This window comes from Callospermophilus lateralis, chromosome 9 (assembly GCF_048772815.1).
Source record: "Callospermophilus lateralis isolate mCalLat2 chromosome 9, mCalLat2.hap1, whole genome shotgun sequence".
NCBI classification, from domain to species: domain Eukaryota; kingdom Metazoa; phylum Chordata; class Mammalia; order Rodentia; family Sciuridae; genus Callospermophilus; species Callospermophilus lateralis.
Genome location: NC_135313.1, coordinates 45653300 through 45676999, shown reverse-complemented (window position 1 = coordinate 45676999; position 23700 = coordinate 45653300). Strand labels below are relative to the sequence as shown.

Here is a 23700-nt window from a genome sequence, read left to right as displayed (position 1 = left end):
ATAAGGGGAATTAATTTCATATTTTGATAGATTAAAATTCATTTATAATTTCAATACAGTTGCTATTTTAAATACAATTGAAAGAATATTCTCTTACCTTTTTTACATGACCTAATACATGCTCTTTTAGAAGTAAAATTATTTTCATTTCCGCCACATCCACTGTACTTAAATGGGCGGCATTTCCCAATGACTGAATTAAAGTAGTATCTCTTTTCACTGGCTTGACACAGTCCTCTGTCTGCTGGGATGAGACACCATGAGGGACCATGAAATTCTAAAAACATTAAGAAAACATGGTAAGTATTTTGTATGTAATAGAGAAGATTACATATGGTTTATAAATTATTTCTTTGTGGTATGTCTATATAAAGTAATAATCTTAATGAATAAATGTAATACATTAATAAAATTTATGATTTCAAGTTGCTAAAAATGCCTAACTAACTGCAGTTATACATAATACTGAGGTCTTTCTCCAATGAATATTTGCTGAAGAGAAGTGTGTGACATATTTGGTGAATGGACAAAATAGCCATGCATGGTCAAAGTATTGGGCATAACCCAAACAATCACTATTTAATAACTTCTAAAAATTTTTAAAATATGTGTGTAGTTATACATATATAAAACTATGAACATTTATATACACTTTGATCATTTATGTTCAACTCAGAAAACAATTTTGATTAGCAAAATCTCACTTGCCTCATTCACTGTGTGACCCAAGCACTGAAGCTGGAGAAAAGTTTTTTCTCTTAACTAAAAGCATTCTGAACATGATAATGCAATAACAATTTCAAGTACAGACATTTAGGTGTAGTAAATTTTGCACTTCAAGGAAGGAGCCCAGAAGAGATGTTTGTCTCAATGACAACATTTTTCTCATGAATGGAAGCATTGGTTCTGAATAAGCTAAATGTATTTGAAAAGGAAGCAACATTGCTTCAATGAGTAAAATACAACACAAGTTCACACCAGACAGTCAAGTTGATCTGTCAATGGGACTAATTAGTTTCAAAAACAGAAGAAAAAAATGCAATTAGGGTAATGATAATAATAATAATAATAATAATAATAATAATAATAATAATAATAATAAAACCCCACTCACTTCTGTAAAGCAATGAAGAGAATTAGTTTTAGCTTAATAGTAATGTTTAGCTTCTTTGGGAATGTCTATCAGTAAATGGAAGCTGGCACTCTATATTAAACCAGCTAAACTGCTTGATATAAATAAGGCAGTGCATAGGTAAGTTGCCTAGTGGTGGTGAATCAATGTTAGAAAACTTTAGTGCCTTTGCCAAATGGTGACATGTGATACAGCACATGTAGATGAAGATTTGCCATATGTCCATCATTGTCAGAAAACTGAACTTTGGGGAAGTAGTAACCAAAAAGATACATAGTTTGTGTTTAAAACAAGAAGCAGTTCTTTGGCAAATGAACCCTAGATGAATAGACTGTAAAAGCAGAGGAGTAAAATGAAAATGAAGCAAAGTGAGAAAAAAAAAAAAAGAAAGAAAGAAAAGAAAAAAAGAGAAAAATCTGAATTCAATAAATACATTTTTTGTCATTTCTTGATTTCTAAATATTTAGTAGATTAGAGTGTTTTGATATAATAATTCAGGAAATAGAGAAAGAATTTGGAAAATACATAAATGAGTAAATACTATGGGAAGAAAATATGCAAAAAAGTTTTAGAATGACAATATTTTTGAGTGAAATTCAAGAACTATAATCCAATTTTCTTATTCAGGTCATTGACTAGGTATATAAACACCACTTTTATTTATTTATTTATGGTACTCAGTTATACAGATTAATGGATTTCATTGTGGCATATTTGTGCATCCACATAACATAATTTGACCAATTTCATTTTCCAGTACTTCCCCTTGTCCTAACCTTCTTCACCTGACCCTTTTCCTGTACCCTGCAACTCTCTCTTCTGGTTTCATGAGATCCTTTTTCTCCTTTTTTTCTCTCAAGCATCCATATATGAGAGAAAACTAAAAACTCTTTACTTTCCAAATATGGCTTATTTTGCTTAACATGATGCTTTTCAGTTCCATTCATTTCCCTGAAAATAACATAAATTTGTTCTTCTTTATAGCTGAATAAAACTCTTGTATATATATATGCAATTTCTTCACCCACTCAACTGTTGACAGACATTTAGGCCAGTTCCATAACTTGACTATTGTGAAGTTCACTGCTATAAACGTGTATATGTGTATCTCTACAGTATGTTGACTTTCATTCTTTTGAGTATATACCTAATAAATAAACACTGCTTTTAAAAGAAACTTCTAGGATTAGTAGAATGAAAACATTCTTCATAATCATGTAGTCTAGACTTATTCAAAGTACATTATCTACTATTTTAAATTATTGGACATCACATGTATCATCTTAAGTCAAAGTTAAGATGTACTTGGTGAAAACATGTTCTAAGCGTTCTATAAAATATTGACGTTTCCTGTCATTAAGAATGATTTATGTGAGAGAATTCTACCAGTCTGGGAGAGGTATGTTGTAATCAGGTCTAACTATCACATAAACTATTCCAGTGGACTATCAAATTTTCATATTATAGAATATAAAATGGTTATCAAAAGTTAGCATTCAATGCCATCACCTACATTAAGAAAGAAAGCAAAGAGAGTAGAAGCAATTTCCATAATTAGATAAACATAGGAAATTGCTATTCTTGTTTTTTAGCAAGCACTCAGGTGGCTTATATGATAAAATAATATGACTTATACATCAGTTTCACTTTAGCACTTTTTTAATTTATTTTTTTTTCATCTTTCATACATTTGATTCAAGTGAGTTATGAACTTCCATTTTTACCCCAAATACAAATTGCAGAATCACATCAGTTACACATTCACAATGTTTATATAATTCCATATTAGTGACTGTTGTATTCTGCTGCCTTTCCTATCCCCTACTATTCCCCCACCCCTCCCCTCCCATCTTCCCTCTCTACCTCATCTGTTGTTGTTCAGTTCTCCCCCGCCTTTCCCCTCACTTTAGCATTTTGTACATAAAATGTATCAGCCCACAGTAAGTTGCAGATAACATATGTGAATGTGCTTAGAAATTTTTTAAGAATATGCTTATCAACAAATATTATTAGCAGCAATGCCTTCCATAAAGTCCCTTATTTCAAGATAAAGAAAAATTTCTGGGAGAACACACCTCTTCTTTCCCCCAATACAACAATGTGTAGGAAATAAATTGATCTCAAAATAAAAATCAAGGTAGGTTCCCAACTGTGGGCATGCTAGCCTAGTACATATGGGCATAGACCTTAGGCTGGTGGTACTGCAAAAGGAGACTGCTATCAGAGAATAAGAGCCAGGAACACTAGTTGATAACTATAACTAGAAGAGACTGTTTCAGCAGTGGTGAATCCATAGAGGACATGTTGCAGGTATAGTGGGGACATTTACCATGGCTTCTGTTTTTTTTTTTTTTTTTTTTTTTTACCACTCAGCACAGCAATCTAACAATGTTTAGTAATGACTAAACCTACTGAGAAGTCAGAGGGAAAATATTCCCCATAATACAGCACAGGGCAGGAGGAAGGCAGGCTTGTGGTTTGGGAACACTTGATTAACGGTATAGATACCATCAGAGAAAATTTCCCTACCAGTTAAATTATCCAAGGTACCAGATACTTTTTGTGACTTCTGACTCTGCGAGTGTCCAGCTGTTGCCTCTAACAGTCCGGGATCTGTTAGATCTGTGTGCAGATGTGCATTGCTCCTCTCAGATGATGCCAGCCACTACCAACACAATGACCCTAACAAAGGTACTTGGCTTGCTCTATTTGATTTCCATCGCTGCTTACACAGATAATCAAACACAACGCAGTTTTGACTTAAGTTAATAACTTAACCTTAGAATCTAAGTTTCTAAGACTAGACATAAGAATATTTCCATAGTGGTTTAGAATTTGAAATTAATCACTGAGGATATTGTTTTAAAAGTTCAATATAATTATCATCCATTTGGGAGTTTTTATAAGGTAAATAATCTTCAGAACATGAATTATAACTGAAGTGTATTTAAGATCCATTTTAACTCTGACCCACTATCATTGGGTTAATATGGAATAAACCACAGTAGAATTAAAATAAGGAAATGGATAATTTCTTAAGAACATCCTAGCCTCAGGAATTTTGAGTCCTTTGTTAGAATTTAGTTAAGTCTCCAAAGGTAAGGAAATTGAATTTTTTGCACCCTACGAGGAGATAAGCTTGACTATTTTCAATTAACAAAGTATTCTAGAAGTAGTAAATCACCTATTCAAAACTCAGACTTTTATAAAATCTACAATAAAAGAAAATGTACAAGGATTGAAGTAATTGTGTAATGTGATTTCTTTGATATAGATCAAAATTATTCACAGAAATTTAAGATACAATATGAAGCCATTAACCTCACCATTATTCATTTTCAAAAGATAATTTAGTAACCAAATGCATTCTGTCTTGATCCTACCATTATTATTAAGTTGAATAACTTCTGTGTAGAGGATTTTGATAGGTTTCAGAATTCAGATTTACCCCACATTTTTTTTTCCTGTCAGCAATAACAGTAATCCAGTATGTTAGCTAAAATGTAAGGTGGTGTATCAGATTCAGTTTCACAGGTAAAGTGGTTTATGTAAATTTACTTTGAATTTTGTACAGGAAGCATTGAATCTTATATTCACTCTGAATGTTTATTGTAGGGTCTTATTTTTTTTTCCCATTTTACATGCTCTTTAAGGTTTTATTTTTAAAGAATTGAATATTGTCATTCTTTTATGATTTTTCCCATATAATTTTTCAATAAAGAGAAAAATAAATTTAAACAATTATTATAAATTGCCTTTTTAAAATTTCAAATAATATAATAGTACAACAAATGTAAAACAAAAGTTCCTTGTAATTTGATTCTTGTGCTTCAACCATACTCAATGTTTGGGTAAATATTTTCTCCAAAATATTTGCATATGCAAAAGTATATTAATACACTATTTTACATCTCATTATTCTACGTGACAATATTTTGTGGATATGTTTACATATTTTATCTGTGCACAGTATTTCATGTTATGAATGGATTGAAGTTTATTTATTCGATTCATTTCTCATGGATATATAGATTATTTCTATTAATCTTTTATTTTCAGTTCCAGACAATAGCTCATGAATGTCTCTGTACTGGGCCAGATGCTTTTGGAGGAAATATTTCTAAAAGTGCAATAGTACAAAAATTACGTTCAGCTTATAATCTGGCAAGTGTTGCAGAAATTTTCAATAAAATTTTACACAAGTTTATATGCCTATGATGATGTTTAAAAGTACATAAACATTATTTAATGAAACAAAGACCTCACTTCTATGCCTTTATTAACTATGCACTACTTTTTTTTCCCCCTCCCCACACCAATGAAAATAGAAGTGTACTAAATGGAACAGGTAATTGTTTACGGTTCTCTGAGGTTTGACAAAGGATCACTTACACAGAATCTAAGGTGACATTAAATTTAAAATGCATTATTTTATTTACAATTTACAAATAAACAAAAAACAAACTGTAATACATGATTGATTCAAAGCTTCATCATAATTACAACCATGTTAACATGTTGAAAAATATGCACCTTAGAAAGAATAAAATGACTTAGTTTTGTGTCAACACACCAAACACACACACACACATACACACACACACAAACACACATACGTACATATATAATGTCACACATAAATGAGAATGAAAAATGTTATATGTTTTTCATGAAGTATAAAACTGAGATGGTGTCCCTCAATGGGATAAATAATCATTCCAGAGTTTTAATAAGTAATGATCTTAGACGTTACAATTCTGCAAAATAAATTAATTTATGTTAATTTAGAATAGATTGATTTACTTTATATTGCTGGGATTCCTCCAGCAACATCTTCTCATCTTTTACTTTACTTCATGGTGAGTTTAGTAAAAAAAAAAAAAAAAAAAAGTAGAAGAGAGAATAAAATGAAATATTCTAGAATACTGACATTCTCTGTAATGTGAATATGGCCAATTTAGATAGATAGATAGATGGATGGATAGATAGATAGATAGATAGTCCGAATTTACTTTATTTGAGTTACATAATAAAGATAAGGCCTTAGAGGGAGTCCAGTGTCCCCAAAAGGTAAATGAAAGGCTGGAGATCTGTACAAATCTGTTTCTGAGTAGGAATAAATAGTAAATCTGCCATTCTCTCTGTGCTAAAGAAAATAACTTATCACCATTCATTATGCCGGTGATGTTAAACTGGCAGGGATTTAATTCCATATTATGCTCAAAGGAGGTTAGGAATTGAGAAACCAGTCACTTCGGGGATTATTTTTGTTTTCTGTGTGTGCTGCACCACGTAACTAAGGGTGAAATATAGAAGGTGACAGGGAATCTGAATTCAAAAGGTCACAGGGACTAAATTGTAAGAAATCTTGCCCAGAGAGGAAAGCCTCCACAGATGAAAAATGAAAAGAGAAATTGAGTAGAAAATTGCTGGGGTGGATTTCTTTTCCTAAATACTGCCTAATCCATGAACCGAGTTCACAAAGTCATGATCACTCAGGGATATTTCTAAACAAACCATAAAAAGAGAAAACAATACTGAAATGATGAATTATCAAACAACTTTGAATATAATTTTTTCTAGGACAAGTATGTGTTAAATACATTAAAAAATTTTGTGATATACAAAATTAAAAAAAACTCTTAAGATTTTAGCAAAATGTGAAAATTAATGATCATTTTGTTCTTTGATTGTCTTTTAAGGAAGAATGGGATTTTAATATAAGCAGAGGAGATACAGATATAAGTGAAAGAAAGTAATACCACAACGGTTGGATTGTTTGTACTTGTTTCAGATATGATGCAAACTCTAGGCTACTTTGTGAACAAAATAAATAGAAGAGGACAAGACTGGAAAAGTTGATTTGACTATATTAGGAAGGTCCTTGAATGTTAATATATTTGGACTTTATGAAATAAACCTTAATGAATCATTGAAATTATGGAAAGATGAAAGTTCTAATCTTGCTTAATGAACACACTCATCTAGGCATGTGTTGGTTGAATCTAGTAACTTTCAATAGAGAAGACTATAAAGTGACCCTTGCTATTTTATCAGAAGGAATAAAATAAAGCACCAGTCTCAAAGTAGGTATAAAGAGAGCAACAAATAAGTCAAGTGTTTCTACACTAGGTGACTTAAAAGATGGATTATTTTTATAATATTATGAAACATCTTTATAAAATAAAGTATAATTGTTTCATAATTTATTATTTTATTGTGTCTTTCTTTCATTTTAGCTTTACTTAGAAAAATCCCTAAAGAAAGATAGAATTAACTATCCCACAAATTAGCCAGGATCTTGGCAAAAAAAAAAAAAAAAAAATCCAAGATGGATCACTCAAGAGGTTCTGAGAAGACACAATTTTAATTTTGGCATTACTCAAAGAATGTGTAATATTTCTGTGACTCTAATCTCTTTTAACAGCTGTACAGTTAAATCATTTATTGATTTAAATCCTTCCTCTATTCAACAGTTACACCTGTAGAGGACAAAACCACCTTGTACTTATTATTCTTATGATTCCAGTCTTCATTATATATTTCTATGATGTAGAAGATGCACAACTCTTGTTGAACTGAACTGAAATTAGTTTGCAGATGTGCAATTCAGGCATAGAGTTGGAAAGACAAGTTTTACAAGTCCTCTAATCAGAAATGAAATCTAAATGTGCAAAAATAAACTTGTATTTTTAATTTTGTTTGATGTTTTCAAGTGCTATATGTTATTTCAGATAATAATACTTTGAAATATATTAAGATACTTCAGTTGGAGATTAAAGATTTTTTATATTAAAATTATAAATAACATTTTCAAGCAATACTCCTTCATTATGTTATTTCTTTTTCTGCTATAAGCCTGAGATGGAACTAGGTCATGATTATCATTATCAATATCATCAAAGACAACTTCAAAAGTTAATACTTCTGAGTTCCTTTTTTGTGTTAAACATGGGATTAAAATGTTTGTATTATTAAAATATTTACAAATATCCACTTATAATCAATGAGGAACTTGAACCTGAGAGAAGTTGTATGATTTTTTTTTTAAGGTCACAGAGCAAGTGGAGAAATAAGAACTGGAATTTAAAAACACATCTTTGTCTATAAAGTCAGTGTTCTTAACCACTTTATGTTATTCAGAGGACTAATCTGAAAATTAAAAAAAAAATAACTCAGCAAACATGTTTTAATGATTTTTTTCAGCTAAAGAGAAAGCTGATATAATTTCTGACTCATATCTGATCTGCAAATTGCCTCTTCACTGAAGAGTCCACAGTGTCCTCGATGTGTCTTACCCATAGTCACATGTCTGGATTGGAGTTATCAAGTTTGAACAGGAGAAAGATAAATAATTAAAATAGATCACCAAACAAGGAGGAGGGGAACAAGTCTTGGGGACGACTGCACTGAGCCAAATAGAGTGTTCCAGTGTTTGAAGGCAAGAACTTTATATTGGCATGTTCAATCTGGACTGACTCTAAATAACAGACCAAAGTTCCAGGCTTTTATGACCTCTGTGGTCATATCTCCATCAGTCAGACTGATCCATTTTATGGCATTAGGTATGAAGGAAAGCTAGAAACACCACTCCATGGTGTCCCTATAAAATGTAGAGTTGGGATTTTCTGAACGAACAGGTTTTATATCAGTGCTTCTCAAATTCACTCCTGCATTCAAGTAGAAAAATGGCATTCAGAGAATTACACACAACAGAGTCATATGAACTTTTCTAAACTATTCCTATCTCATTCATAACCTGCCCTGTTGCCACCGATACTATACTAAATTTATATTACAATGAGGATATCTCTCTCTCTCTCTCTCTCTCTCTCTCTCTCTCTCTCTCTCTCACTTTTTGGCAGAACATGTCTTATCAAATTAGTAGCAGTAATTTATTTTCTAGTAGTTTGGATTATATTACTCTGTAAATAAATTTTGGTTAATAGTTGTATAATAGTTTATAACTTTAGGAGTTTACACTTTAGAAGCTGTAAAGTTCTTTCCTCTTTTCTTGTTTAAAAGTATATTCAGGTTGAGAAACTCTTTTCTGGAGGACTCTTATGACTGGGACAAAAACATATCTTTGGTTGGACTCAAGATGGTCCAGGAAGAAAGAGGTTAGAAAGACAGGCAGTGGTCACCTAGGGTGATAGCATTTGGATGGCTTCAATTTTGGCAGAGATGAAGTGCTACATTTTTGTGGGTTTTTTTTTTTTTTTTTTTTTTTTTTTTTTACCAGCACTCCTGCCAGGAAGCAGAAGTCCTGATGGATGCTCTCCAAAGGATTTTCTATTTTTGGAAAGTTGTCTTGCCAGATTCAGCAGGAGGCACCAGATTTACTATGTGGGCATATTGAGATTATGAGGAATGTTTTTATGCTTCTTGGTTTGAGAAGGTATTGGAAAAGCAGGATCCTCCTTTGGAATTGTAGGTGGGTTGTGGTGAAATGGGGTTTTTCTGAATTGTCTGCATGCTCATGATTGCTAGGGTATACAGATGAACATGTAACTCTTTGGGGGTGTTTTCTTCCCAGAGAGTTTCCATGGTTGTGCATTCCTCTACAGGTAATCAGTCACATCTTCACAAGAAAAGGCCAAGTATGTGGGAATATTCTGTTGTAGATCTGTGAAACAACTCTATCAGTGCTGGTATTTGGCTTTTGATTAGGTCCTTTATCAGCATAATCTTCTTCCAGAAGGCCAATGATAATCAAAAACAATTTTAGTGTATTTTTGTATGTGAATATATGTATATGCTTTTATTTTCTTTCTATGTCATTTTTCCCCACACATATATGATATCTGGTCACTAGATCATACATCGAATACAGTCAGGTCAGAGAGGGAGTTTCAAGTAGCCAAAATGGTCTTCAACATGACATCCAATCATTCTCCCTAGACTTGGTGGCTGGCATGGAGCAATGTGGCCCTGGATGAAGTACGTAGGTGTTTCTTTCCTCAGTCAGGGAGCAAGTGCCAGAGACTGGGTTGGCAGCAGGCTTTGGAAGTCTACCCAAAGATGATTTTTTCCAAAATATCATAAAGTTGATGTAGTCCCAAGGCAGCTGTTAAAAGTTGATGTATAGAAGCAAAGGGGGCTGTGAGAATTGGGAAAGTAACTCACTTTTTCCATGAATGGTCAGGTCCACCCCAAAGGCCCAGAACGGATATGAATACTTGAGAATATTAGTTGTTCTTTGCTAGTTAGTAATTTACCAGTAAGATAGTGAGAGGACTATATTAACTATGCATGCAAATGTTAAAACTTTATTAATGGCATGCTATCAAAGACATCATAGATACTATATAAATATTAATAAATGTCAAAAGCCCAAATATTAACATATTCATAAAATGCTATCCAATGCTAATAAGGACATGGATACATAAATGCAGAAGGTGATCAGAAAGACTTGGTAAGTATGATCAGCTTTCTTCCAACCATCATTTGTTCTTTCTTTTGTAACTGTGGATCACAAAATTAATAAACAAAAAAAAATGTAAGTCATCTGTTATGTGCTTAACACTGGGTTAAATGCTGGGGGAAGGGGTAGGCTATAAAATATATAATACAGCATCTTTTCCTTCACAAAACTTGTAATATAGTCAATGAGGCAAAGCAAACACAACATTAAATAATACAAGCATTTAAAAGAACCACACTAGGAAACCAGAGGAAAGATGAAGAAGGCTTCTTTCTTTTTAAAGGTAGTGAAATTCAGCATAGATAAGAAGATGAGGAGGGCCAGTGAGTGTTAGGTGAGAGATACCACATAGAATATCACATGGACTGAAAAGTGGATGACCATTTGTGTTTAATTATAATGAATAGACAGAAATTTCAATGGACAATTTTTATATTTAAGGGAGAAAATCTGGACTGGGTAGAGAGCTAACAGATAATGCCGACAAATTTAAACCAAGTATATAAGGCTAAATGAACACAGGAAGAATGCATCTGTAAAATTTTTTCTTGTTTCTTTTGCTTTTTCTATAATGAAGCAAAAATATATAAACTTTCTGATAGCCTTATCATAAAATCATGGGTGTGCAGAACAAAAACAGTGATGTCCAAAAGATCATACATAATTCATCTTATATATTACCCTCTCTCCATATATATGTATACATAAATACATTTAATTGACTTATATCAGGTATCTGACTTTCTTACATATTATACTCACATATATCTCCATTACATATGAGCTTCGTGATAACTGTTTCTCTCACGTCTGTATTACCTGGTTGCCTGAGCCAGTATTCATGTTTATTTTGGGGGCATATCACATCCCATTAAAATATACATATTTTAAATAATAAAACACTTCATAGATTTATCAAAATGACAGTTCAGCTTTGCTGCCAATGCATGTATATTTAAAATAACCACATAATTTAAACTTTTTAGCATTCCCTTTTACTGTCTCTATTTTCCCAGTTTAGATTAATGTTGTTTGAGTAAACTAAGTAGAGTTTGGAGCAGATTCACAATCTGAACAAAATAGACCAGACTGAAAATGGAAAAAAAACAGAAATGAATGTCTCACTAGAAAAAGCAATAGAATTTAATGAATGATTATAAGAAACAAAGTGATCAAATTACATTTTCAAGTGTTCAAACTGGAATAATAGAAATAAAAACAATCGCAGAACTTGGAATGTGTGGAAAGTTGGAAATATTAAAAAGGTGAACAAAAATGAAACAAATACTCTGCTTTTGCTTTTGAAATCCCATGATAATTTTGCATGCCACTGATCTCAACTTGTTTTTAATTAACACATCTGAACTGGTTGTTTCCATACATAGATTTATTTAGTTGTAGTGTGAAATCTTCTTTAAAAGTTAGTTGTGATTTTGAGACTATATTTCTTGAGGTGTTAACCTGAATAATTAGAGATTATTTCTCCTACAGATGGGAACTTACAGAGTTGTTTTTACAGATGAGAAACCAAGGTCTGGGGAATTAAGTGTGTTTCTCTGAATTACAAGGGGGATAAAAATACTTGGTAATAGTATTATTGTAATAGTTGACAAAGTATCAGGCATTGTCCTGAGAGATCTGTACATTGACCATTACTATGCCCATTTTACAGTGGGAAGGTAAGACTCCAAGTGGTTAGAGAAATATCTTAGGGCCACACAGCTATTAAGTGCAAGAGTAGGGATTAGAACCCAGATATATATATATATATATATATATATATATATATATATTTAGTTGTAGATAAACACAAAACCTTTATTTATTTATTTTTATGTGGTATGGAGAATCAAACCCAGTGCTTCACACATGCTAGGTAAGTGCTCTACCACTGAGCCACAACCCCAGACCTAGAACCCATATCTTCGAGCTACAATATCATATAGTCAATCACAGGGGTGAAGTTTTCATTCAGAAGATTATGCATAAACTGCACTCATCTAGAGAAACTGCTTTAGAAATATTTCTCTCACACATATAGAGACACATTTGTTGTAGCTAAATATCCTCTTAATTCAGCTGATTAAATCAAATAATGCTCTCACTTGTACTCCAGGATATGCTTACAATCTTTCTTTTTCTTTTTGTATTGGGGATTGAATGCAGGGATGCTTTGCCACTGACCTACATCCCCAGCCATTTTTATTTTATTTATTTATTTATTTTCTTTGAGACAGGATCTTGCTAAGTTGCCCAGGGAGGCCCTGGGTTTGGATCCTACTGCCTTAGCCTCCTGAGTTGCAGGGATTATACACATGCACCACCACATTCCATTTACAAATCATTTAAAAAATGGTCTCTAAGGAAGAGGAAGGCACAGTCTTCAAAATCACCTATATAGTCTGGTAGCAAAATGGTAGAATAACTTGTAAGTAGAGGTGAAATGTAAAAATTAAAAAAAAAAAATTGAAATATATAAATAAAAAAAATTAAACCTCAACTGTGCTTAACCTTGAGTTGAGCGATTACTTAAAAAATATATACCCAAACCAACATATAATAGTCTAGTAGTTATGAATAAGTAGAAATTTAAAAATAGTTTACCAAGCCATTTTCTAGTAACGATAAACACTAAACAAAATTTCTGAAACACTTTTCTAGTATCATGAAGAGAAACATTTGAAATTATAATTGCAAATATCCCACTTAAATGATTGATGATAATTAAATTTTAGAATATTTAAATACTATTAGGATTGCTATTTATTGGAAATATTTTTAAAGAATGCTGTTTATGTTGTATAATTCCTTCACACTGAGTTGAGACTTGTAAGTTTTACATCTTTTCAAAAGAAACTGATACAAAGATCCTTACACATTTGTTAAAAACCTTGAATAACAAGGTTTCACCTAAACCAAGAACTGAATTTCCTTAAATTATCATATAATGTATTAAGATTATTGCAAGCAGTGATGAATGTAATTTTTTTTTTTTGAGGTGAGAAATTAGGAGACCTTTATAAATGTCAGCACACCCCTTGGATGAAGCAGAGAAGGGATTATCTTGGTTTTGAATGGAAAGGAGGGATATCCCCACACTGCCTTCTGCATCCTGCACAGGGCAGCTCAGGGATCTTGCAGGTCTTAGGAAGAATGCAGCCCTCGCTTCATTGCTAAGCTCCCCATGCCAAGCCACCCTTACTATATAAAACTCTCAAAGTAGTTATTTTAATATTATTTCATGTTTTAGGTTAGGAAGATTGCAAAACAAAAGACAAAGAAAAGAATATGTCTCATGCTTCTAGAAAAAGAGGAAAAAGTATCAAACGGTTAGAATATAGATTTTTTTGAGGCAAATATATATAATCAAAATTTTAGAAGTTTTCTAAACAAATGAAGGAAGAATTTGCCTTAATTTTAAAGGCAATTACTATGAAAACATATTTTAAATGCCTACTATTTTAAATAAAATCCTTATTTATAGTTTCTTTTAAATATGTACTTTCATTTTTTACTTCTTTCTTAGTTAATAATTTATTTTATAACCACTTATTTATTTATGACACTTCAATATGCTTCTTCATGAAAGCATAGAATGGACATCTATCAGAGTATTTAAAGCCTGTTTAAATTACATTCTCACTCCTTTCTTCATCTCCACTTTTTTTTCTTGGTAGTACATTTGCAAAAAACCATGAATTTTATACTTTATTAAACATGGAGGCAAAAGAAAACTATTTCCTAAACTACTCTACTTATTTTAATGATAACTGATTTAATATCTCCCCTTTAATTAGTGTTGGACTCAAACAGACAATACTGAAGTATTGAAAAACGATTTCATACATTTGTAGACCTATTGTATCACATGTATCTTTAAGCCTGTTAATTTTGTCATTATAAACTTTCACATCTTTTAAAACAATAAAATTTAAAATTCCTTTGAACATGTAATATTTAAGTGTATAAAACAAAACATCTTTGAAAGATATAGAGCTGGTAGAAATAAACCATGCAATGAAACCACTTATTTTTACAGATAAAAAAATAAAGAAACAGGAAGATACTCATTATAAGGAAAGCAATATTTAAAAAATAAAACATAGGTCAATTTGGTGTTAAGGGCAGTTCCCTGATTATAACATCAAAAATTCTGAAGACAGTTTGAATTTAGCACATCTTTCAACTCCCAGAGAACGTTTTCATTCCTTTTATGGCCTCTTATGTGTTAAGCAGCTCCTGACTACCTATGATTTAAAGAATTTGCTAACCTGAGAGACAACCATTCTTTCTTGAAGATCTCACAACACAAACAAACATTTTGCAGGGAAATAGCTATGCGTTAGACTTCAAATACTAATCCTCATTAATCAGGAGGACAGGGAAGGGTGGGGATGCGAGTGTCGATTTGGAGGTCCAGATTGGGCAGGACTAAAGGGTGAGAAGTGTACAGACACAACCTGACTTAAGAGAATTTCAGGTTTTGAGAACATATGCAAGATCTTAGATCTCGAGTCTCCTTACACTTACCAGTCATTCTTAAGCATGTTTCAAATTCTCTGTGACTCCCAAGGTGTGGTTCTCAGACTAAAGCAATAGTCACAGGTGATTGGGTAGCTGTGGGTCTAATCTGGATGTTGACAGACCTCATTCTAGACAACTCTCAAGCAACCTTTGCAGTGCTTTAAATTCATCTGGGCAGAAATTTTGTTTTCCTACTATTTTTTTTTGTTATAAATAAATGATATTTTCATTGTGAATCCCATCTGATTCAAACACATGACCAGGGTAGTTAACTCCTGGACCAAACTCTTATTTATTTATTTTTATACTAAGGTTATAATCTTAATAGCCACAGAAATACCTGCATCTCATGTGAAGTTTAGATTTGACATACTTAGATGGACTGCTTCTAAGTGTAATCCCCAATTTCTGAATGAACTTGTGATTTTTAAAATTTAGGTAGAACTTTATACTGTTAATTTTCTACTTTTTAAGGGTGTTTCTGACTGTCCAGATATTTGTGTTTTCTGTTATTTTCCAGTACTCTCACTATTTTCTGAGCACTGTGTTTTGAGGGAACATTTCATTTATCCTTTTAAAAAATCTAATAAATATATGAACAGGGTAGAATCCAAATGGGAATCCTGAAGAAGTCCAAAAGAAGTTTCTGTCCAGAGTGACATGCCTTTTGGGGATGGTTACTAAAACACATTTTGTAATGTGCCCTCTGACTAATACCAGAGAACTTGCCCAGGGTCAATGCTCAATTTAGACCACTTTTGACATGCCACTTTCAATTCAATGATTTATCATCATATAGTGAAGCTAATCCCTAGTACTATCTTATACCATAAAATTGGCACCAAATTAAATATCATATGAAAGTTTCCATGTGGTACATTAAAGCCTACTTCAAAGCATACTTTAAAAGAGATTAGGAAAATTATCACTTTTATAGGATTAAAAGTCTTACACACTTAGAATCTTACTATTTTAACATGCCCATTATTAAATTAAAAAGTAGGATCTATTTTTTTAACAAAGAATACTTCTAATACACAATCCATTTTCACTATTACTATTTTAGTATTTTTCTGAAATAAAAAATGAGATTCTTACCCCAAAGGCTGGGAACTTTGGTAGGTTGGGAAGTCACAGAGATATTGTTTATAACATCAAGCTGCTTTCTATAATCATCCACCTGGAAATCATTCACTGGAAAAAGTATAGCCCAATATGAAAATATTGTAATATTTTTATATTTGTACACATAAAGCAAAGCACAATTTTACTCACACTGTTATGTTAAATTAATAAATACTGAATAGGGAATGTAACATAAGGTAATGTTTCCATGTTCTTGGTTAAAAATAAAATATAACAGTTAATGTGTACGTCATCTCCTTAATAATGAATAGATAAAACTTATTGATTTAAGGTGGCTGTTTCAAATTTAATATTTGCTTCCAAATTTTGATAAGAATAAAGTATGTCACTACGCCTACAATTATGCCAAAATTATACTATACTATTCTGTGTAAGGAAAATTAAATAATATGTCATAAAGATAATATGAGATCTATGGAAACAATTTAAATGTCTTAATTCTCTATGTTTTGTTCAAAAAACAAAATCAATAATGAACTTCTTTCAGATCTAATTATTACAAGACTATCTTCATTTACGTGGCTAAAACAAACCCTAGGTAAATCTGAATGTCTTCTATGATGCCTTATTTTTAAAGGGTGCCTATGAATGGTTTAAAATGAGATGGAAATGAACTTACAAACATCCTCACAGGTGTTCCTGCATTCTTCCAACGATTCAAAGTTGTTTGGATTGCCCAGGCACCCACCATACTTGAAACGCTCACATTGCTTTGACTGATTGCTATAAAAATACCTGGTGATATAACCTCTACAGATTCCAGCATCTTCCTCCAAAAAGCAGAAATCTGGCTTTTCTAGAAATTATAAAAATATCAGAAAGTAGTATTTTTTGGTAAATAATTTAGTTATATCCACTAAATTTATTAATAACTAGCTGATATTTAAAGAGTAAACTTGAAGAATAATAAGTACAAATCTGATTTTTCTGGAAACTGTATAATGTGCAAATTATTCACCATATCTATTGTAGTATTTAGAATAATGATTATACAACCATTGTCACACACAGGTTTTAAATTAGCTTTTCAATCTCTACATTTCTCACAATAAATCAAGAGAGAATTAGCTCGTTTTTTTCATGAATGGAGTGAATAAACGATGTGGGGTTATTTTATCATGTGCTGTCCTTGTTTTGGAATTACAAATTAGGATGGTAAATTTTAGTTTAATTATTTATATTGAACTTTGTGCATCAATATTTAGGAAAGGTCTACGAATCTTTCATATTATTGAGGTGTAGGGTATCATTAGGGAATGCAGTACCATGTATTGCTTCATTAAGAATGGCTTAAATTTTAAAATTTGGAAAAGAAGATTCGAAGGGTACGGAAGCTTTCATGGTTATTCTTAGAAGTTCCTGAATTCTTAGGCTGAAATTGATATCTGTGGTAGGTATGACATCCTCCATTGCTGCAACTTTTCTTTTCTTCAAGCACTGGAATGATTCCAACAGTGCAGAGGCAGAAAGGAAATACATGTTCAGGGATTGAAGAGGCTTTTGCAAAATCTAATACCACTTCTTTGATAGTGCTCCAACCAGGCTAAACACAGCTGTCACAAAAGTTGTGATACAATGATCTACATTGCAAGCTCTTTCTACATGCATACTCTGTAAAGAGAATCTAGCTGATTCTCAAATGATTATGATCACCAAGCTCACTGGGCTTGAATATTGTGAACAAAGCTCCAGTTTCTCCACTTTTTCTTGTAACTCCAGTATTATAGTGGCTAAATGTTGCGTTTATATCTTACAGTAACTTGTTCTTCTATCTCAGGGAACCAATGCCCACCAGTAATATACTATGAAAAAAGTAATTATTTTGTGATGTAAATGATATCTACAGCAGTTGCAGATCTGGAGAAGCAGCAATCCCCTATTAAAAAGTTGTTATTTTTAACATAAAAATTCCTATGTTAGTATAACTTAAAGCTATCATCTATGAATTCTAAATGTACCAATTTGAAGTCAATTTATGTTTATCACCTCTCTTTTTTTAAAGTAAATCTTAGTATGATTTCCCTATTTTCTCCTATTTTTCAGAAGTATCTACTTAAATGGACAGTTAAATTTTCATGTATTTAATGCATGCAACATGATGCCTTAAATCATATATACATGCTGAAAATTAGCATGCATGATTTCCCAGGGTTATCATTTCTGTACTAAGAACACTTAATACCCGTTTTACTAGCATTCCTGGAGATTATAATATGTGGTCACTAACTATAGCCACCATGCTGGATGATAGGTCTTTTCAAAGTTTTCTCCAATCCAACTGTATTTATGTGTTTTTTGACTAACATCTTCCCAATAACTCCCCCCTAATCACCTTGACCTCTACTGGTAACCACTACTGTACCCTGTTTTTAGGTCAGCATTTTTAGGTACTATATATATATATATATATATATATATATATATATATATGAAAACATAGTGTTTGTTTCTCAGTGTCTGGCTTATTTACTGGATATTCTTCAAGCCCATCCATGTTGTGGTAAATGACAGGATTTCATTCTTTTCTATGATTGAATAATATTGCATTTTTAGAACATATCATGTTTTCTTTGTCCATTTATCTGTGGATGATCACTTTGGTTCATTCCGTATCTTGGCTTGTTGTGAAGAGTACCTCAGTCAGCATGGGGGTGTAGCCATCTATTCAGCATATACATTTCATTTACCTTTTATGTATGCCCAATAGTGGGACTTCTGGATTATCCATTATTTCTATCTTTAATTTTAAACTTTTGAGGACTCTCCATACTGTTTGACATAGCACCACACAAATTCACATTCCTGATAACAGTGTTATCTTTGTCTTTTTGATAATATCCTTTGTCATAGGAGCAAGGTGAAAACTCACTGTGATTTGATTTGCATTTCCTTCATTATGCCTGCTGTTGATCTTTTTTTTTTTTTTCCCCACATAATATACCTGTTTTTCGAAGTGAATGATATTATGACTTACAGTTAAGTGAAATATATGGGGGAAGGAAATACAAAAAATTCTTTAATTTTTCAAAAATATTTAGTTTTTAGTTGTAGTTGGACACAATACCTTTATTTATTTATTTTTATATGTGGTGCTGAGGATCGAACCCAAGGCCTCACATGTACCAGGCGAGTGCTCTAACACAAAGCCACAATTCTTTAAATTTTTATAGTATTTTTTTTATAAGGTAAAGGAAAGAATACATTCAACTATTATCATTTTGATTTGTTTTAATCGGTATGTACTTATAAAATTTTATGTAATCTTAACAGAGGATATAAAAGTTTTATGTTTAAGAGAAGTGCATAAAATATTGATTATAAAGAACAAAATATTAAATATAATTTATGCTGATATACAATTAACAAATTCTGCATCTGAAAATTCTTATTGTTCATATGTGGCCCCATTGGAAGACATGAATTTATTTTATTTTATTTTAAAGAGAGAGTGAGAGAGGGAGAGAGAGAGAGAGAGAGAGAGAGAGAGAGAGAGAGAGAGAGAGAATTTTAATATTTATTTTTTAGTTATCGGCGGACACAACATCTTTGTTTGTATGTGGTGCTGAGAATCGAACCCAGGCCGCACTCATGCCAGGCGAGCGCGCTACCGCTTGAGCCACATCCCCAGCCCATGAATTTATTTAAGTGCACAGTTGAAAATGCACACATGTAAAATGATTCTTCTTAGGCCTACAAATTAAAATATGGTTATAAAGCAAGAAATTAGTTTCCCATGTCCGTAGATAAAAGAAGTACCATTCTTTCAAATTTGCATACACTTGTTTGCTATAACTTGAACTTAAAATTGAGTGTCACAGAAAGTACATTCTAAGCTATATACAAATTTTCATAAGCATAGAATTTCTAATGTGAACTTTTGTTTGGGCCTGCATATTTGGAAATTGCTTTCCAACAAACTTTTTCCAAGGCACTGAAATGAATTTCTACTGTCTTTGCAACTATTTCAATGTTACGGAGTCTTCAATTTCAAGTTGATTGAGGTCTTCCTTATATATCTGTTTTAGCATTTAATCATTTTTAATGTTCATGTAAATAGAGTTTTATTATCTAGTTTCCATGCTTCTTATCAATCAAGAATAATTAACTTTTGAATTATTAAAGACATTATATAGAAAATTTTATAGTAAAAAATTTACCTGCATATACTTTTTCTAATTTTGTTTTTGGGAAAAGTCAATGTTTAAATGTTGGTATTTCCTTTCATGAAAATAAGCCAGGCACAGAAAAATAAGCACAACATGATCTCACTCATATATGGAATACTAAAAAGTTGATATCATAGAAGTTGGAAAATATTTCGTAAATAAAACTCCCTTTCTAAATATGCTGTGTTCTTTGAAATTACAGACAGTTAAAAATTCATTTACTTGAAGTGATAGTCAGTACTTCCCTACAAGTAGCAATTTTTAGAAGTTATAAATAAATTTTTAGAAATTATAAATAAATTATAAATTCATGTTGCTTATAAAATTTTGCCATTGAATTTATACAGTTGGATTCAAATTTTGGTCAGTGAGTTATGTCTAAAAAATATCAATAAGTTATAAATTTTCAACTCTTTCCTCCACAATTAAATAAAAAAAATGAACTTTAAATTTTGTATTTTTTCACATTCTGAGTTAATAACTTCTTCTCATTGTTTAAATGTAAAAAGCCATAAATAGTAACTGGAATAAATCAGTTTCTAAACCTTTATGAAGAGGAAATTGCTTTTTTTTCCATCTGTTTATAATGTTGTTTCTTGTCCTGCTATGATATATTCACTAAAAATACTCAGTTCTTATAAATAATCATAAATAATTATTTTAAAAACCATAAAATCAAAGATGTTCATGCACAGAAAATAATGCCGAAAAGGTAATTATTAATTGCTATATAGCGCCACTGTTTTTTGCATATAAACCTATTAACAACTCAGAGACAAGCATCCATTCAGGTAGAGATTGAATGAAATTTGCTAAAACCATACAATGCTGAGATTAACATGGGATTGGAGAGTAAATACCTAAACTGGAAAGGCAATTTACTGGAGAGGCAATACTTAAGTCATTATTGGAAGATGTTAAAATAGCATGTGTGGCTCTGGATTCTGAGTAATCTAACTCTAAATACCATGATGCTTTAGAATAAGAACAAATTCAATGTTTGGAATCTCTTCCACCAAATATCATGTAAATTATTTCCTATTTTTCATCAGATCCATGGAAACAGAACACAATTTCAAGCATCATATAAATGTATGATCAACCTTGTATCAGAGAAACCTAAGAACTGAATATCTAAATGCCTTTTGCACAAATTCCATTAACATGTAATGTAAATGAATGTTTACCTTTTTTAAATGTCTTCTTTGATATCTTCTTTGGATAACCTGCAATAAAAACAATACATGTGTATCAATTGCAAGAGTTTATAATGTAATATTGTGACTTTGAATTTAACAAACTAGGATAATATATTCATTACCACTTACATTATCCTTGTACAGAATACCTTAAGAATTAAGATTCTTTTCATTTCCTTCAAAGATTATTTTTCCAATTATTGTAACCACAAATCCACCACATTTAAGAAATATACTTTAACAAATAAATAAAGACATAAAATTATACATAGTAATGGGTTTCCATGTGCTGTTTTGATACATGCATATGAGGTTTGAAGGAAGTTAAACATATCTTCTCAAAATAAATCATATCTTTAGAATGAAAACTTTAAATTTTTTTTCTTCTAGTTTTGTGAAACATATAGCACTTAGTGTCATCTGTCATCCTAGTGTGCAATAGCATACCAGAACTGCTTGCTCCTATTTAACTGTAACTTAAGACCCACTGATCAACCTCTCCCAGGATACCCTCCTCTGCTTTGCTAGTGTCCCTGCCTCTGGCAACACCTTTCTACTCTGAACTTCTATGATATCAACTTTTTAGTATATTGCATATGTGAGAGAGATCATGTGGTGCTTGTCTTTCTGTGTCTGGTTTATTTCACTTAACACAGTGATCTCCAGTTCCATCCGTGTTGCTGCAAATGACAGGATTTCATCTTTTTTGTTTTTGGTTTTTGGAGGGGGCGGGGTAGTGGGTCAAATGTGCTTCATTTTAACAGTTTCTTTCATTGTCTTTAGGTCCACTGATATTTTCTTCTGTGGACTTGAACTTTCTTACTTTATATATTATATTTTTCAGGTTTAGAATTTCCATTTAGTTTTTTTAAATATATTTTTCAGTTTTTCCCATACTATGTTCATGCTTTCTTCAAATTCTATAATGTATTTGTAATAGCTATTTGAACATTCTTAGCTGCTACCTTTGTCACCTTTATTGTTTCTACCTATTTCATCCAGTCATTATTTTCTCCTAGTTATGGATCACAATTTGCATGTTTTTTTAAACGTTTAACATTATTTGCAAGGACGGATGATAATTTTTTTAAACCATCATACTACTGATGTATGGATTTTATTGTCTTCATTTAAAGAATGTTGAAGCTTGTTTTGGTGGGTAGTTAAGTCACTTGAGGATCAGTTGGATGTCTCAAGGTTTGTCTTGAAGACTTGTTGGGGAAAATCCAAAGTACTCTTCATTCTAGGTATAATTTAGTTCTATTATAAAATTAAATTCTATATAGTTTTATATTATGGGGGGCTTCTGAAATTGTTCTATTAATACATCCCTGATAATTATTTCCTCAAACTCATCAGATTTTTATTAAATAAGTGAAGAATTTTATTTAGAGACACACTCAGAGGGAATTCTATCCAGATTTCTGAGTTTTATTTTCCCTCTGTGAAAATTTATTGTCTTCCATATATTGTTACTAAAGCTACATATTCCCCCACCTCCTAATCCCCAGTCTCCATCTCCTTCAGTGGAAGTTTATACAGTGCTGCTTTTGGGTTCCTTCCCCTTAATAGAGGTCTAGAATGATTTCATGCAGAAAGCAGGGCAGACTGTGAGGCTCACCTCATGTATTTCCTTTCTCTCAGTGATTATAATCCTGTACTACCTTTTGATTAATGTTTAGAAACAGTTGCCTTATATATTTTATGCAGTTTTTTAAAAGTTCTTTATGTTCGAAATGAATACCCAGCTGTACTTAATCCATCAAGGCTCAAGATATAACTCTTTCCTTAGGGATTTTTTGTTGTTGTTGTTGTTATTGTTGTTGTTTTTTTAAGTCTAGCAGCATTTTTTCTATACACCAGCTATATCCCAAATAGTATCCTACTGTATAAAAAACACCAGGGTTCATACAACAATATTAAGTGGATTTTGAAGAGACAGTGAATGACGACAAGAGATTTACATTTATTTGTGTGCTTATCCATTATGATGTTCTGAAAGTTTAGAAGATGGGATGTTACTAATGACAAATGATTATATTTGATAACTTCTAAGGAAAAAATCCTTTGCACAATGTTGAATAATAAGACTTCTGAATTAGAAAA

General features: G+C 31.7%; 1 protein-coding gene across 3 annotated transcripts in view; it reads right to left on the bottom strand.

Moving 5' to 3' along the window:
• Tfpi (tissue factor pathway inhibitor) overlaps positions 1 to 23700 on the bottom strand; it is a 77302-nt gene that overhangs the window by 3106 nt on the left and 50496 nt on the right. For 2 of the 3 annotated variants that reach the window (XM_076866259.2, XM_076866260.2), the window contains exons 4-7: positions 21583 to 21621; positions 16849 to 17025; positions 16182 to 16277; positions 98 to 277 (exon numbers count right to left, since the gene is read on the bottom strand). In XM_076866259.2, coding sequence (XP_076722374.2) covers positions 98 to 277; positions 16182 to 16277; positions 16849 to 17025; positions 21583 to 21621 — 492 coding nt within the window. Of the gene's footprint in view, positions 1 to 97; positions 278 to 8388; positions 10601 to 16181; positions 16278 to 16848; positions 17026 to 21582; positions 21622 to 23700 lie in introns of those variants that run through there. The other variant, XM_076866261.2, reaches the window with a different exon arrangement.